The following is a 14,851-nucleotide window of genomic DNA, read 5'->3' as shown; positions in this document are numbered from 1 at the left end:
GTAATTAATCTCTTATAATGTCATCATTATAAATACTTAGACCCATTCATTTAGAGAGAGAGAGAGAGAGAGAGAGAGAGAGAGAGAGAGAGAGAGAGAGAGACAGAGAGAGAGAGAGAGAGATGGGGGTCTGCAATTGCAAACAATATTTGGAAAATGTAATTACTTTAAATACGATAACTCTTCCAGATTTTGTCCTTAGTGTTTTCCTACAGTTTACTCCCCAACTCTACATATGAGGGATTTAGGAGTTTACGACTCAAACCAGTATTGATTAATCTGTTTTGTTTACAGTATACTGTATGTCAGCTCTACATACAGTAACAACCGTACAGTGTGTGTGATACACAGTTGAAGTCGGAAGTTTACACTCCACAAATTTCTTGTTAACAAACTGTAGTTTTGGCAAGTCGGTTAGGACATCTACTTTGTGCATGACACAAGTAATGTTTACAACAATAGTTTACAGACAGATTATTTCACTTATAATTCACTGTATGACAATTCAAGTGGATCAGAAGTTTACATACACTAAGTTGACTGTGCTTTTAAACAGCTTGGAAAATTCCAGAAAATGATGTCATGGCTTTAGACGCTTCTGATAGGCTAATTGACATCATTTGAAGCAATTGGAGGTGTACCTGTGGATGTATTTCAAGGCCTACCTTCAAACTCAGTGCCTCTTTGCTTGACATCATGGGGAAATCAAAAGAAATCAGCCAAGACCTCAGAAAATAAATTGTAGACCTCCACAAGTCTGGTTCATCCTTGGGAGCAATTTCCAAACGCCTGAAGATATCGTTCATCTGTACAAACAATAGTACGAAAGTATAAACACCAATGGACCACGCAGCCGGCATACCGCTCAGGAAGGAGACGCGTTCTGTCTCCTAGAGATGAACGTAAAAGTGCAAATCAATCCCAGAACAACAGCAAAGGACCTTGTAAAGATACTGGAGGAAATGGGTACAAAAGTATCTATATCCACAGTAAAACGAGTCCTATATCGACACAACCAGCAAGGCCGCTCAGCAAGGAAGAAGCTACTGCTCCAAAATCGCCATTAAAAGCCAGACTACGGTTTGCAACTGCACATGGGGACAAAGATAGTACTTATGGAGAAATGTCCTCTGGTCTGATGAAACAAAAATAGAACTGTTTGGCCATAATGACCATCGTTATGTTTGGAGGAAAAAGGGGGATGCTTGCAAGCCATCCCAACTGTGAAGTACAGGGGTGGCAGCATCATGTTGTGGGGGTGCTTTGCTGCAGGAGGGACTGGTGCACTTCACAAAATAGATGGCATCCCGAGAAAGGAAAATTATGTGGATATATTGAAGCAACATCTCAAGACATCAGTCAGGAAGTTAAAGCTTGGTTGCAAATGGACAATGGCCCCAAGCATACTTCCAAAGTTGTGGCAAAATGGCTTAAGGACAACAAAATCAAGGTCTTGGAGTGGCCATCACAAAGACTCGACCTCAATCCTATAGAAAATGTGTGGGCAGAACTGAAAAAGCATGTGCCTGCAAGGAGGCCTACAAACCTGACCCAGTTACACCAGCTCTGTCAGGAGGAATGGGTCAAAATTCACACGACTTATTGTGGAAGGCTTGTGGAAGGCTACCCGATACGTTTGACCCAAGTTAAACAATTTAAAGGCAATGCTACCAAATACTAATTGAGTGTATGTAAACGTCTGACCCACTGGGAATGTGATGAAAGAAATAAAAGTTGAAATAAATCATTCTCTCTACTATTATTCTGACATTTCACGTTCTTAAAATAAAGTGGTGACCCTAAATTACCTAAAACAGGGAATTTTTACTAGGATTCAATGTCAGGAAATTAGTTTAAATGTATTTGGCTAAGGTGTATGTAAACTTCCGACTTTACCTGTATATGTCAGCTCTACATATAGTAACAACCGTACAGTGTGTGTAATATATATGTCAGCTCTACATACAGTAACAACTGTACAGTCCACTGGCTCTTGCAGTCCAGGGCTGACATCTACATTGTCACGTGTTCTCTTACCAGAAAGCCTCCTTGAGGGTTGGTAACCAGCGTCGTTCCCATGGTCATGTTTTCCTTGACTTCATGTAAGTTAGGAATTGTTGTGTTTTCTGGGAAAATATGGAATAAAGTCAGTGAAAGAAAGAAAAAACAGCTGCTCAAATTCCTGTATCATTTTCCCATAGAAAGACAGCCAGACCACCCCTCAAGCCCCTCTTGAACCCCTCCGGACTTCACTTTTAACAATGTGCACTATTGACATGTAGTTATTTATAGGATCGTTCATTACTTGAGCTCTGATCTATCTCTACAGTCTTCATATTTAGTTTTCCAGCATAAATACTGTAGTCTGGTAAGAGCATGACTCTAGCTATGCCAGGGTTGTGGGTTTTGATTCCAGCTGGGGTCACAAATACTCAAATGTATGCATGCTCTCACTGTTGTACGCCTGTTAGGGTGAACGTGTCTGCTAAATGGTAAATCCTCTATGTATAATTACATGTGATCTCTGTCTAGCAGCGTTTTTTCAAGTCATCTCATCAGTAATCATGTAGGCTATTCTCATTATGTACTCTCTCTCTGTAGGTATTCTCATATTCACATAATTCACATCACATCCAGTGGCTGCAGAACAAAGCGGCCATCAAGCTATAGGACAATACAGCCATTGTAAGACTGACGCTGTATATGACCAGATTGTCATGTGGAGGACAGATATCCTTATCTCTTACTACCTTTAGCAGGTTATACATAAACAATGCATTTTCTACAGATACCAAAACAACAGATAATGTTAATGTTAAATATATTTAAAATTATATTATGTACCCGAAATGTAATTGATTAAATTCCATTACATTTATTTAGTAATCCTAACTAAGCTCAACCCATGGGGCGGCGCACAATTGGCCCAGCGTCGTACGGGGTAGGGGCGGATTTGACCGGGGTAGGCCGTCATTGTAAAATAAGAATTTGTTCTTAAGTGACTTTCCTAGTTAAATAAATGTTCAATAAAGTGAATAATAAACCTTGCCTGCTGGAAGTGAGTCACTATCAGGGTTGGGGTCAAATCCATTTAATTTCAGTCAATGGAGTTTCCTTCCTTAATTTACTTTACTGAAATGGAATTGACCCAAACCTTGTTCAGTATTGAGTCAGCGTCATTAGAAGGCCAGAAGCTGAAGCATGAAGCAGTGGAGTGGAGTCATATTGGTTATCTGGTTAGTTAATGATAATACAGTTATGAGTGGATGAGATGAGACATTAAAATCCTGTTTATGTAGTGTCTTCCTGTTCTGCTGTCGTGCTGCTGTGCTTCACGTCCTGTCCAGCACACTGCCAGGGAGGGAGGCAGGGAGGCCCAGACCAGACCAGCGCACCATACAATATTAGAGGCTATGCCTTAAATCAGCTAGTGCTAACAACTGGAGGATCAATAACGCAGTATCAATGACACACACATGTGCGCACATACACAAATGAAAACACACACACGTTTGTGTAAGTATTCTTGTGGGGACCAACCCTAACCCTTAACCTAACCCCAAACTTAAATTGTAACCCTAACCCTAGTTGTAACCCTAAACCTAACCCATAAGTCTAAAATAGCCTCTTTCCTTGTGGGGACCGGCGTAATGCCCCCAGTTGTCCAAGTTTTCCTTGTTTTACTATACTTGACCTCACAAGGATAGTTAAAACACACACACGCAGGCACACCACACACACACACACACACACACACACACACACACACACACACACACACACACACACACACACACACACACACACACACACACACACACACACACACACACACACACACACACACACACACACACACACACACACACACACACACACACACAGGTTCTCACCAGGCAGCTCCAGTTTGATACATGTAGGGTTTGGTCCTTGACCCACAGGGCATTTGTAAACATCTCCAGTCCGTTTGGCTGGCTGGCCGGCCAGTGGAGAACCAATCAGCACCCTTTAAAGAGAGACAGAGGAGAGAGGTTAGCAGACTATTCCATACCCCAGCCACCATAAATTTGACAGAATTTGGTGTCATTATAAGCAACAACTGGAGATCACCTCAAGACCAGGGGTTGAATTTTTGGTTTTCTCACTAACAAAACACGTTATAAGAAAACGTATCTAAAAAAGTGCAGTGGAAAGTATACATTTGAACATCATTACTTTGTTTACACTCTACATTACAATACAGCTTGTTAGCTGAGTGCAATAACAAACTCCAGCTGGGCTTCGTTCTCTCTCAGAAATCTTCTGAGTCGGATACGATTCTAAACTATGCTAGTTATCTGCTAGCATGTAAACAGTCCGCTAATTAACATTCCAGCCTCCTAATGGCCCCTGATCACGGGAGCCAGCGGTGGGAACACACACACACACACACACACACACACACACACACACACACACACACACACACACACACACACACACACACACACACACACACACACACACACACACACATCTGAGAGAGAGAAAAATGTAATCATCTCAGAACTCACAGCTACAGTTAGATACTGTATAGACATCTGTGCCTGACCCTCACTGACCTAGCACACTGTCCTGGCACTCTGACCTAGCTGTCCTAGCACACAGACCTAGCACACTGTCCTAGCACACTGACCTAGCACACTGTCCTGGCACACTGACCTAGCACACTGACCTAGCACACTGTCCTGGCACACTGACCTAGCTGTCCTAGCACACAGTCCTAGCACACAGACCTAGCACACTGTCCGAGCACACTGACCTAGCTGTCCTAGCACACAGTCCTAGCACACAGTCCTAGCACACTGACCTGGCAAAATGACCTAGCACATTGTCCTAGCAGTCCTAGCTAACTGTCCTAGCACACTGACCTAGCACATTGTCCTGGCACACTGACCTAGCTGTCCTAGCACACTGACCTAGCACACTGACCTAGCACACTGACCTAGCACACTGACCTAGCACATTGTCCTGGCACACTGACCTAGCTGTCCTAGCACACTGTCCTAGCACAACGACCTAGCACAACGACCTAGCACAACGACCTAGCACAACGACCTAGCACACTGATCTAACTGTCCTAACACACTGACCTAGCACACTGACCTAGCACACAGTCCTAGCACACAGTCCTAGCCCACTGACCTAGCACACTGTCCTAACCCACTGACCTAGCACACTGTCCTGGCACACTGACCTAGCTGTCCTAGCACACAGTCCTAGCACACAGACCTAGCACACTGTCCTAGCACACTGACCTAGCACACTGACCTAGCTGTCCTAGCACACAGTCCTAGCACACAGTCCTAGCACACAGTCCTAGCACACTGACCTGGCAAAAAGACCTAGCACACTGTCCTAGCAGTCCTAGCTAACTGACCTAGCACACTGTCCTAGCAGTCCTAGCTAACTGACCTAGCACACTGTCCTAGCTGTCCTAGCACACTGACCTAGCACACTGACCTAGCACATTGTCCTAGCACACTGACCTATCACACTGACCTAGCACACAGTCCTAGCACACAGTCCTAGCAGTCCTAGCTAACTGACCAAGCACACTGTCCTAGCACACTGACCTAGCACACTGTCCTGGCACACTGACCTAGCTGTCCTAGCACACAGTCCTAGCACACTGTCCTAGCACACTGACCTGGCAAAATGACCTAGCACATTGTCCTAGCAGTCCTAGCTAACTGTCCTAGCACACTGACCTAGCACATTGTCCTGGCACACTGACCTAGCTGTCCTAGCACACTGTCCTAGCACACTGACCTAGCACAATGACCTAGCACACTGATCTAACTGTCCTAACACACTGACCTAGCACACTGACCTAGCACACAGTCCTAGCACACAGTCCTAGCCCACTGTCCTAACCCACTGACCTAGCACACTGTACTAGCACACTGACCAAGCTGTCCTAGCAAACTGTCCTAGCACACTGTCCTAGCACTCTGTCCAAGCACTCTGTCCAAGCACTCTGTCCAAGCACACTGTCCTAGCACACTGACCTAGCACAATGACCTAGCACACTGATCTAACTGTCCTAACACACTGACCTAAAACACTGACCAAGCACACTGTCCTAGCAAAAAGTCCTAGCTAACTGACCTAGCACACTGTCCTAGCACACTGACCTAGCACACTGTCCTGGCACACTGACCTAACTGTCCTAGCACACTGACCTAGCACACTGACCTAACACACTGTCCTAGCCCACTGACCTAGCCCACTGACCTAGCCCACTGTACTAGCACACTGTACTAGCACACTGTACTAGCACACTGACCTAGCACACTGACCTAGCTGTCCTAGCACACTGACCTAGCACACTGTCCTAGCACATTGACCTAGCAGACAGTCCTAGCTGTCCTAGCAAACTGACCTAGCACACTGACAAAGCACACTGTCCTAGCACACTGACCTAGCAGACAGTCCTAGCTGTCCTAGCACACTGACCTAGCAAACTGACCTAGCACACTGTACTAGCACACTGACCTAGCACACTGACCTAGCACACAGTCCTAGCACACTGTCCTAGCACACTGACCTAGCACACTGTCCTAGCTGTTCTAGCACACTGACCTAGCTGTCCAAGCACACTGTCCTGGCACACTGTCCTAGCACACTGTCCTAGCACACTGTCCTAGCACACTGACCTAGCACACTGACCTAGCACACTGACCTAGCACACTGACCTAGCACACTGTCCTAGCTGTCCTAGCACACTGAACTAGCACACTGACCTAGCACACTGACCTAGCACACTGTCCTAGCTGACCTAGCACACTGACCTAGCACACTGACCTAGCTGTTCTAGCACACTGACCTAGCACACTGTCCTAGCTGTCCTAGCACACTGACCGAGTACACTGACCAAGCACACAGTCCTAGCACACTGACCTAGCACACTGACCTAGCACACTGTCCTAGCTGACCTAGCACACTGACCTAGCACACTGACCTAGCTGTTCTAGCACACTGACCTAGCACACTGTCCTAGCTGTCCTAGCACACTGACCGAGTACACTGACCAAGCACACTGAACTAGCACACTGACCTAGCACACTGACCTAGCACACTGTCCTAGCTGACCTAGCACACTGACCTAGCACACTGACCTAGCTGTTCTAGCACACTGACCTAGCACACTGTCCTAACTGTCCTAGCACACTGACCGAGTACACTGACCAAGCACACAGTCCTAGCACACTGTCCTAGCACACTGACCTAGCACACTGACCTACCTGTCCTAGCACACTTACCTAGCACACTGTCCTAGCTGTCCTAGCACACTGACCTAGCAAAAAGTCCTAGCTAACTGACCTAGCACACTGTCCTAGCACACTGACCTAGCACACTGTCCTGGCACACTGACATAGCACACTGACCTAACACACTGACCTAGCACACTGACCTAGCACACTGTACTAGCACACTGACCTAGCACACTGACCTAGCACACTGACCTAGCACACTGTCCTAGAACACTGACCTAGCACACTGACCTAGCACACTGACCTAGCTGTCCTAGCACACTGACCTAGCACACTGTCCTAGCACACTGTCCTAGCACACTGACCTAGCAGACAGTCCTAGCTGTCCTAGCAAACTGACCTAGCACACTGACCAAGCACACTGTCCTAGCACACTGACCTAGCAGACAGTCCTAGCTGTCCTAGCACACTGACCTAGCAAACTGACCTAGCACACTGAACAAGCACACTGAACAAGCACACTGCACTAGCACACTGACCTAGCACACTGACCTAGCACACTGTCCAAGCTGTCCTAGCACACTGACCTAGCACACTGTCCTAGCACACTGACCTAGCAGACAGTCCTAGCTGTCCTAGCACACTGACCTAGCACACTGACCAAGCACACTGTCCTAGCACACTGACCTAGCAGACAGTCCTAGCTGTCCTAGCACACTGACCTAGCACACTGACCAAGCACACTGACCAAGCACACTGACCTAGCACACTGACCTAGCACACTGACCTAGCACACAGTCCTAGCACACAGTCCTAGCACACTGACCTAGCACACTGTCCTAGCTGTTCTAGCACACTGACCTAGCTGTCCAAGCACACTGTCCTGGCACACTGTCCTAGCACACTGTCCTAGCACACTGTCCAACCACAATGACCTAGCACACTGACCTAGCACACTGTCCTAGCACACTGACCTAGCACACTGTCCTAGCTGTCCTAGCACACTGAACTAGCACACTGACCTAGCAGACTGTCCTAGCTGACATAGCACACTGTCCTAGCACACTGACCTAGCACACTGTCCTAGCTGACCTAGCACACTGACCTAGCACACTGACCTAGCTGTTCTAGCACACTGACCTAGCACACTGTCCTAGCTGTCCTAGCACACTGACCGAGTACACTGACCAAGCACACAGTCCTAGCACACTGTCCTAGCACACTGACCTAACACACTGACCTACCTGTCCTAGCACACTTACCTAGCACACTGTCCTAGCTGTCCTAGCACACTGACCTAGCTCACTGACCTAGCTGTCCTAGCATGCTGACATAGCACACTGTCCTTGCAGACTGACCTTGCACACTGACCTAGCACACTCACGTAACACACTGTCCTAGCTGTCCTAGCACACTGACCGAGGACACTGACCAAGCACACAGTCCTAGCACACTGTCCTAGCACACTGACCTAGCACACTGACCTACCTGTCCTAGAACACTGACCTAGCACACTGACATAGCTGTCCTAGCACACTGACCTAGCTGTCCTAGCACGCTGACATAGCACACTGTCCTAGCACACTGACCTAGCACACTCACCTAACACACTCACCTAACACACTCTCCTAGCTGTCCTAGCATAATGACCTAGCACACTGAGCTAGCACACTGTCCTAGCTGTCCTAACATACTGACCTAGCACACTGTCCTAGCACACTGACCTAGCACACTGTATTAGCTGAACTAGCACATGGACCTAGCACACTCACCTAGCACACTGTCCCAGCATACTGTCCTAGATGTCCTAGCACACTGACCTAGCACACTGTCCTAGCACACTGTCCTAGCAGACTGACCTATCACACTGACCTAGCTGTCCTAGCACACTGACCTAGCTATCCTAGAACACTGACCTAGTACACTGACCTAGCACACTGCCCTAGCTGTCCTAGCACACTGACCTAACACACTCTCCTAGCTGTCCTAGCACAATGACCTAGCACACTGAGCTAGCACACTGTCCTAGCTGTCCTAACATACTGACCTAGCACACTGTCCTAGCCCACTGACCTAGCACACTGTCCTAACCCACTGACCTAGCACACTGTACTAGCACATCGACCAAGCTGTCCTAGAACACTGACCTAGCACACAGTCCTAGCACACTGTCCTAGCACACTGACCTAGCACATTGTCCTAACCCACTGACATAGCACCCTGTCCTAACCCACTGACCTAGCACACTGTACTAGCACCCTGATAAGCTGTCCTAGCACACTGACCTAGCACACAGTCATAGCACACTGTCCTAGCACACTGACCTAGCACATTGTCCTAACCCACTGACCTAGCACACTGTCCTAACCCACTGACCTAGCACACTGTACTAACACACTGACCAAGTTGTCCTAGCACACTGACCTAGCACACAGTCCTAGCACACTGTCCTAGCACACTGACCTAGCACATTGTCCTAGCAGGCTGACCTAGCAGGCTGTCCTAGCACACTGACCTAGCACACTGACCTACCATAGTGTCCTAGCTGTCCTAGCACACTGACCTAGCACACTGTCCTAGCACACTGTCCTAGCTGTCCTAGCACACTGACCTAGCACACTGACCTAGCTGTCCTAGCACACTGACCTAGCTATCCTAGAACACTGACCTAGTACACTGACCTAGCACACTGCCCTAGCTGTCCTAGCACACTGACCTAGCACACTGTCCTAGCTGACCTAGCACACTGACCTAGCTGTCCTAGAACACTGACCTAACACAATGACCTAGCACACTGAGCTAGCACACTGTCCTAGCTGTCCTAACATACTGACCTAGCACACTGTCCTAGCACACTGAAATAGCACACTGTATTAGCTGACCTAGCACATGGACCTAGCACATTGACCTAGCACACTGTCCCAGCATACTGTCCTAGCTGTCCTAGCACACTGACCTAGCACACTGTCCTAGCACACTGTCCTAGCTGTCCTAGCACACTGACCTAGCACACTGACCTAGCTGTCCTAGCACACTGACCTAGCTATCCTAGAACACTGACCTAGTACACTGACCTAGCACACTGCCCTAGCTGTCCTAGCACACTGACCTAGCACACTGTCCTAGCTGACCTAGCACACTGACCTAGCTGTCCTAGAACACTGACCTAACACACTGACCTAACACACTGACCTAGCACACTGTCCTAGCCCACTGACCTAGCACACTGTCCTAACCCACTGACCTAGCACACTGTACTAGCCCACTGACCAAGCTGTCCTAGCACACTGACCTAGCACACAGTCCTAGCACACAGTCCTAGCACACTGACCTAGCACACTGACCTACCATAGTGTCCTAGCACACTGACCTAGCACACTGTCCTAGCACACTGTCCCAGCACACTGTCCTAGCTGTCCTAGCACACTGACCTAGCACACTGTCCTAGCTGTCCTAGCACACTGACCTAGAACACTGTCCTAGCTGACCTAGCACACGGACCTAGCTATCCTAGAACACTGACCTAGTACACTGACCTAGCACCCTGTCCTAGCTGTCCTAGCACACTGACCTAGCACACTGTCCTAGCTGACCTAGCACACTGACCTAGCTGACCTAGCACACTGACCTAGCACACTGACCTAGCTATCCTAGAACACTGACCTAGTACACTGACCTAGCACACTGTCCTAGCTGTCCTAGCACACTGACCTAGCACACTGTCCTAGCTGTCCTAGCACACTGACCTAGCACACTGTCCTAGCTGACCTAGCACACTGACCTAGCTGACCTAGCACACTGACCTAGCACACTGACCTAGCTATCCTAGAACACTGACCTAGTACACTGACCTAGCACACTGTCCTAGCTGTCCTAGCACACTGACCTAGCACACTGTCCTAGCTGTCCTAGCACCCTGTCCTAGCTGTCCTAGCACACTGACCTAGCACACTGTCCTAGCTGACCTAGCACACTGACCTAGCTGACCTAGCACACTGACCTAGCACACTGACCTAGCTATCCTAGAACACTGACCTAGTACACTGACCTAGCACACTGTCCTAGCTGTCCTAGCACACTGACCTAGCACACTGTCCTAGCTGTCCTAGCACACTGACCTAGCACACTGTCCTAGCTGACCTAGCACACTGACCTAGCTGACCTAGCACACTGACCTAGCACACTGACCTAGCTATCCTAGAACACTGACCTAGTACACTGACCTAGCACACTGTCCTAGCTGTCCTAGCACACTGACCTAGCACACTGTCCTAGCTGACCTAGCACACTGACCTAGCTGTCCTAGCACACTGACCTAGCACACTGTACTAACCCACTGACCTAGCACACTGTACTAGCACACTGACCAAGCTGTCCTAGCACACTGACCTAGCACACAGTCCTAGCACACACCTAGCACACTGACCAAGCACATTGTCCTAGCAGGCTGACCTAGCAGGCTGTCCTAGCACACTGACCTAGCACACTGACCTACCATAGTGTCCTAGCACACTGACCTAGCACACTGACCAAGCACATTGTCCTAGCAGGCTGACCTAGCACACTGTCCTAGCACACTGTCCTAGCACACTGTACTAGCTGTCCTAGCACACTGTCCTAGCACAATGACCAAGCACACTGTCCTAGCTGTCCTAGCACATTGTTCTAGCTGTCCTAGCACACTGACCTAGCACACTGACCTAGCTCACTGACCTAGCACACTGACCTAGCACACTGACCTAGCACACTGACCTAGCACACTGACCTAACACACTGACCTAACACACTGACCTAGCACACTGACCCAGCACACTGTCCTAGCTGACCTAGCACACTGACCTAGCTGTCCTAGCACACTGACCTAGTACACTGACCTAGCACACTGTCCTAGCTGTCCTTGCACACTGACCTAGCACACTGACCTAGCACACTGACCTAGCTATCCTAGAACACTGACCTAATACACTGACCTAGCACACTGTCCTAGCTGTCCTAGCACACTGACCTAGCACACTGTCCTAGCTGACCTAGCACACTGACCTAGCACACTGACCTAGCTATCCTAGAACACTGACCTAGTACACTGACCTAGCACACTGTCCTAGCTGTCCTAGCACACTGTCCTAGCTGACCTAGCACACTGACCTAGCTGTCCTAGCACACTGACCTAGCACACTGTCCTAGCACACTGACCTAGCACACTGACCTACCATAGTGTCCTAGCACACTGACCTAGCACACTGTCCTAGCACACTGTCCCAGCACACTGTCCTAGCTGTCCTAGCACACTGACCTAGCACACTGTCCTAGCTGTCCTAGCACACTGACCTAGAACACTGTCCTAGCTGACCTAGCACACGGACCTAGCTATCCTAGAACACTGACCTAGTACACTGACCTAGCACCCTGTCCTAGCTGTCCTAGCACACTGACCTAGCACACTGTCCTAGCTGACCTAGCACACTGACCTAGCTGACCTAGCACACTGACCTAGCACACTGACCTAGCTATCCTAGAACACTGACCTAGTACACTGACCTAGCACACTGTCCTAGCTGTCCTAGCACACTGACCTAGCACACTGTCCTAGCTGACCTAGCACACTGACCTAGCTGTCCTAGCACACTGACCTAGCACACTGTACTAACCCACTGACCTAGCACACTGTACTAGCACACTGACCAAGCTGTCCTAGCACACTGACCTAGCACACAGTCCTAGCACACACTTAGCACACTGACCTACCATAGTGTCCTAGCACACTGACCTAGCACACTGACCAAGCACATTGTCCTAGCAGGCTGACCTAGCAGGCTGTCCTAGCACACTGACCTAGCACACTGACCTACCATAGTGTCCTAGCACACTGACCTAGCACACTGACCAAGCACATTGTCCTAGCAGGCTGACCTAGCACACTGTCCTAGCACACTGTCCTAGCACACTGTACTAGCTGTCCTAGCACACTGTCCTAGCACAATGACCAAACACACTGTCCTAGCTGTCCTAGCACATTGTTCTAGCTGTCCTAGCACACTGACCTAGCACACTGACCTAGCTCACTGACCTAGCACACTGACCTAGCACACTGACCTAGCACACTGACCTAGCACACTGACCTAGCACACTGTCCTAGCTGACCTAGCACACTGACCTAGCTGTCCTAGCACACTGACCTAGTACACTGACCTAGCACACTGTCCTAGCTGTCCTTGCACACTGACCTAGCACACTGACCTAGCACACTGACCTAGCTATCCTAGAACACTGACCTAATACACTGACCTAGCACACTGTCCTAGCTGTCCTAGCACACTGACCTAGCACACTGTCCTAGCTGACCTAGCACACTGACCTAGCTGACCTAGCACACTGACCTAGCACACTGACCTAGCTATCCTAGAACACTGACCTAGTACACTGACCTAGCACACTGTCCTAGCTGTCCTAGCACACTGTCCTAGCTGACCTAGCACACTGACCTAGCTGTCCTAGCACACTGACCTAGCACACTGTCCTAACCCACTGACCTAGCACACTGTACTAGCACACTGACCAAGCTGTCCTAGCACACTGACCTAGCACACTGACCTAGCACACTGACCTAGCTATCCTAGAACACTGACCTAGTACACTGACCTAGCACACTGTCCTAGATGTCCTAGCACACTGTCCTAGCACACTGACCTAGCACACTGACCTAGCACACTGTACTAGCACACTGACCAAGCTGTCCTAGCACACTGACCTAGCACACTGACCTAGCTATCCTAGAACACTGACCTAGTACACTGACCTAGCACACTGTCCTAGATGTCCTAGCACACTGTCCTAGCTCACTGACCTAGCTCACTGACCTAGCTCACTGACCTAGCACACTGACCTAGCACACTGACCTAGCACACTGTCCTAGCTGACCTAGCACACTGACCTAGCTGTCCTAGCACACTGACCTAGTACACTGACCTAGCACACTGTCCTAGCTGTCCTTGCACACTGACCTAGCACACTGTCCTAGCTGACCTAGCACACTGACCTAGTACACTGACCTAGAACACTGTCCTAGCACTCTGACCTAGCTCACTGACCTAGCTCACTGAACTAGCTGTCATACCACACTGACCTAGCACACTGTCCTAGCTGACCTAGCACACTGACCTAGTACACTGACCTAGAACACTGTCCTAGCACTCTGACCTAGCTCACTGACCTAGCTCACTGAACTAGCTGTCATACCACACTGATCTAGCACACTGTCCTAGCACACTGACCTAGCAGGCTGACCTAGCAGGCTGACCTAGCACACTGACCTAGCACACTGTCCTAGCTGACCTAGCACACTGACCTAGTACACTGACCTAGAACACTGACCTAGCTCACTGACCTAGCTCACTGAACTAGCTGACTGTCCTAGCTGACCTAGCACACTGACCTAGCTGTCCTAGCACACTGACCTAGTACACTGACCTAGCACACTGTCCTAGCTGTCCTTGCACACTGACCTAGCTGACCTAGCACACTGACCTAGAACACTGACCTAGAACACTGACCTAGAACACTGTCTTAGCACTCTGACCTAGCTCACTGACCTAGCT

The 14,851-nt window shown here is 49.1% G+C and overlaps 1 protein-coding gene across 2 annotated transcripts in view; it reads right to left on the bottom strand.

Moving 5' to 3' along the window:
- itga1 (integrin, alpha 1) overlaps nucleotides 1-14,851 on the bottom strand; it is a 94,913-nt gene that overhangs the window by 38,328 nt on the left and 41,734 nt on the right. For both annotated transcript variants that reach the window (XM_014138709.3, XM_014138710.3), the window contains exons 3-4: nucleotides 3,894-4,006; nucleotides 2,038-2,126 (exon numbers count right to left, since the gene is read on the bottom strand). In XM_014138709.3, coding sequence (XP_013994184.3) covers nucleotides 2,038-2,126; nucleotides 3,894-4,006 — 202 coding nt within the window. The remainder of the gene's footprint in view (nucleotides 1-2,037; nucleotides 2,127-3,893; nucleotides 4,007-14,851) is intronic.

The sequence above is a fragment of the Salmo salar genome, chromosome 13 (assembly GCF_965601325.2).
Source record: "Salmo salar chromosome 13, fSalSal1, whole genome shotgun sequence".
Classification (NCBI taxonomy): Eukaryota; Metazoa; Chordata; class Actinopteri; order Salmoniformes; family Salmonidae; genus Salmo; species Salmo salar.
Note: the sequence above shows the minus strand (reverse complement) of the source record. Positions and strands in the feature narration are given on the sequence as shown.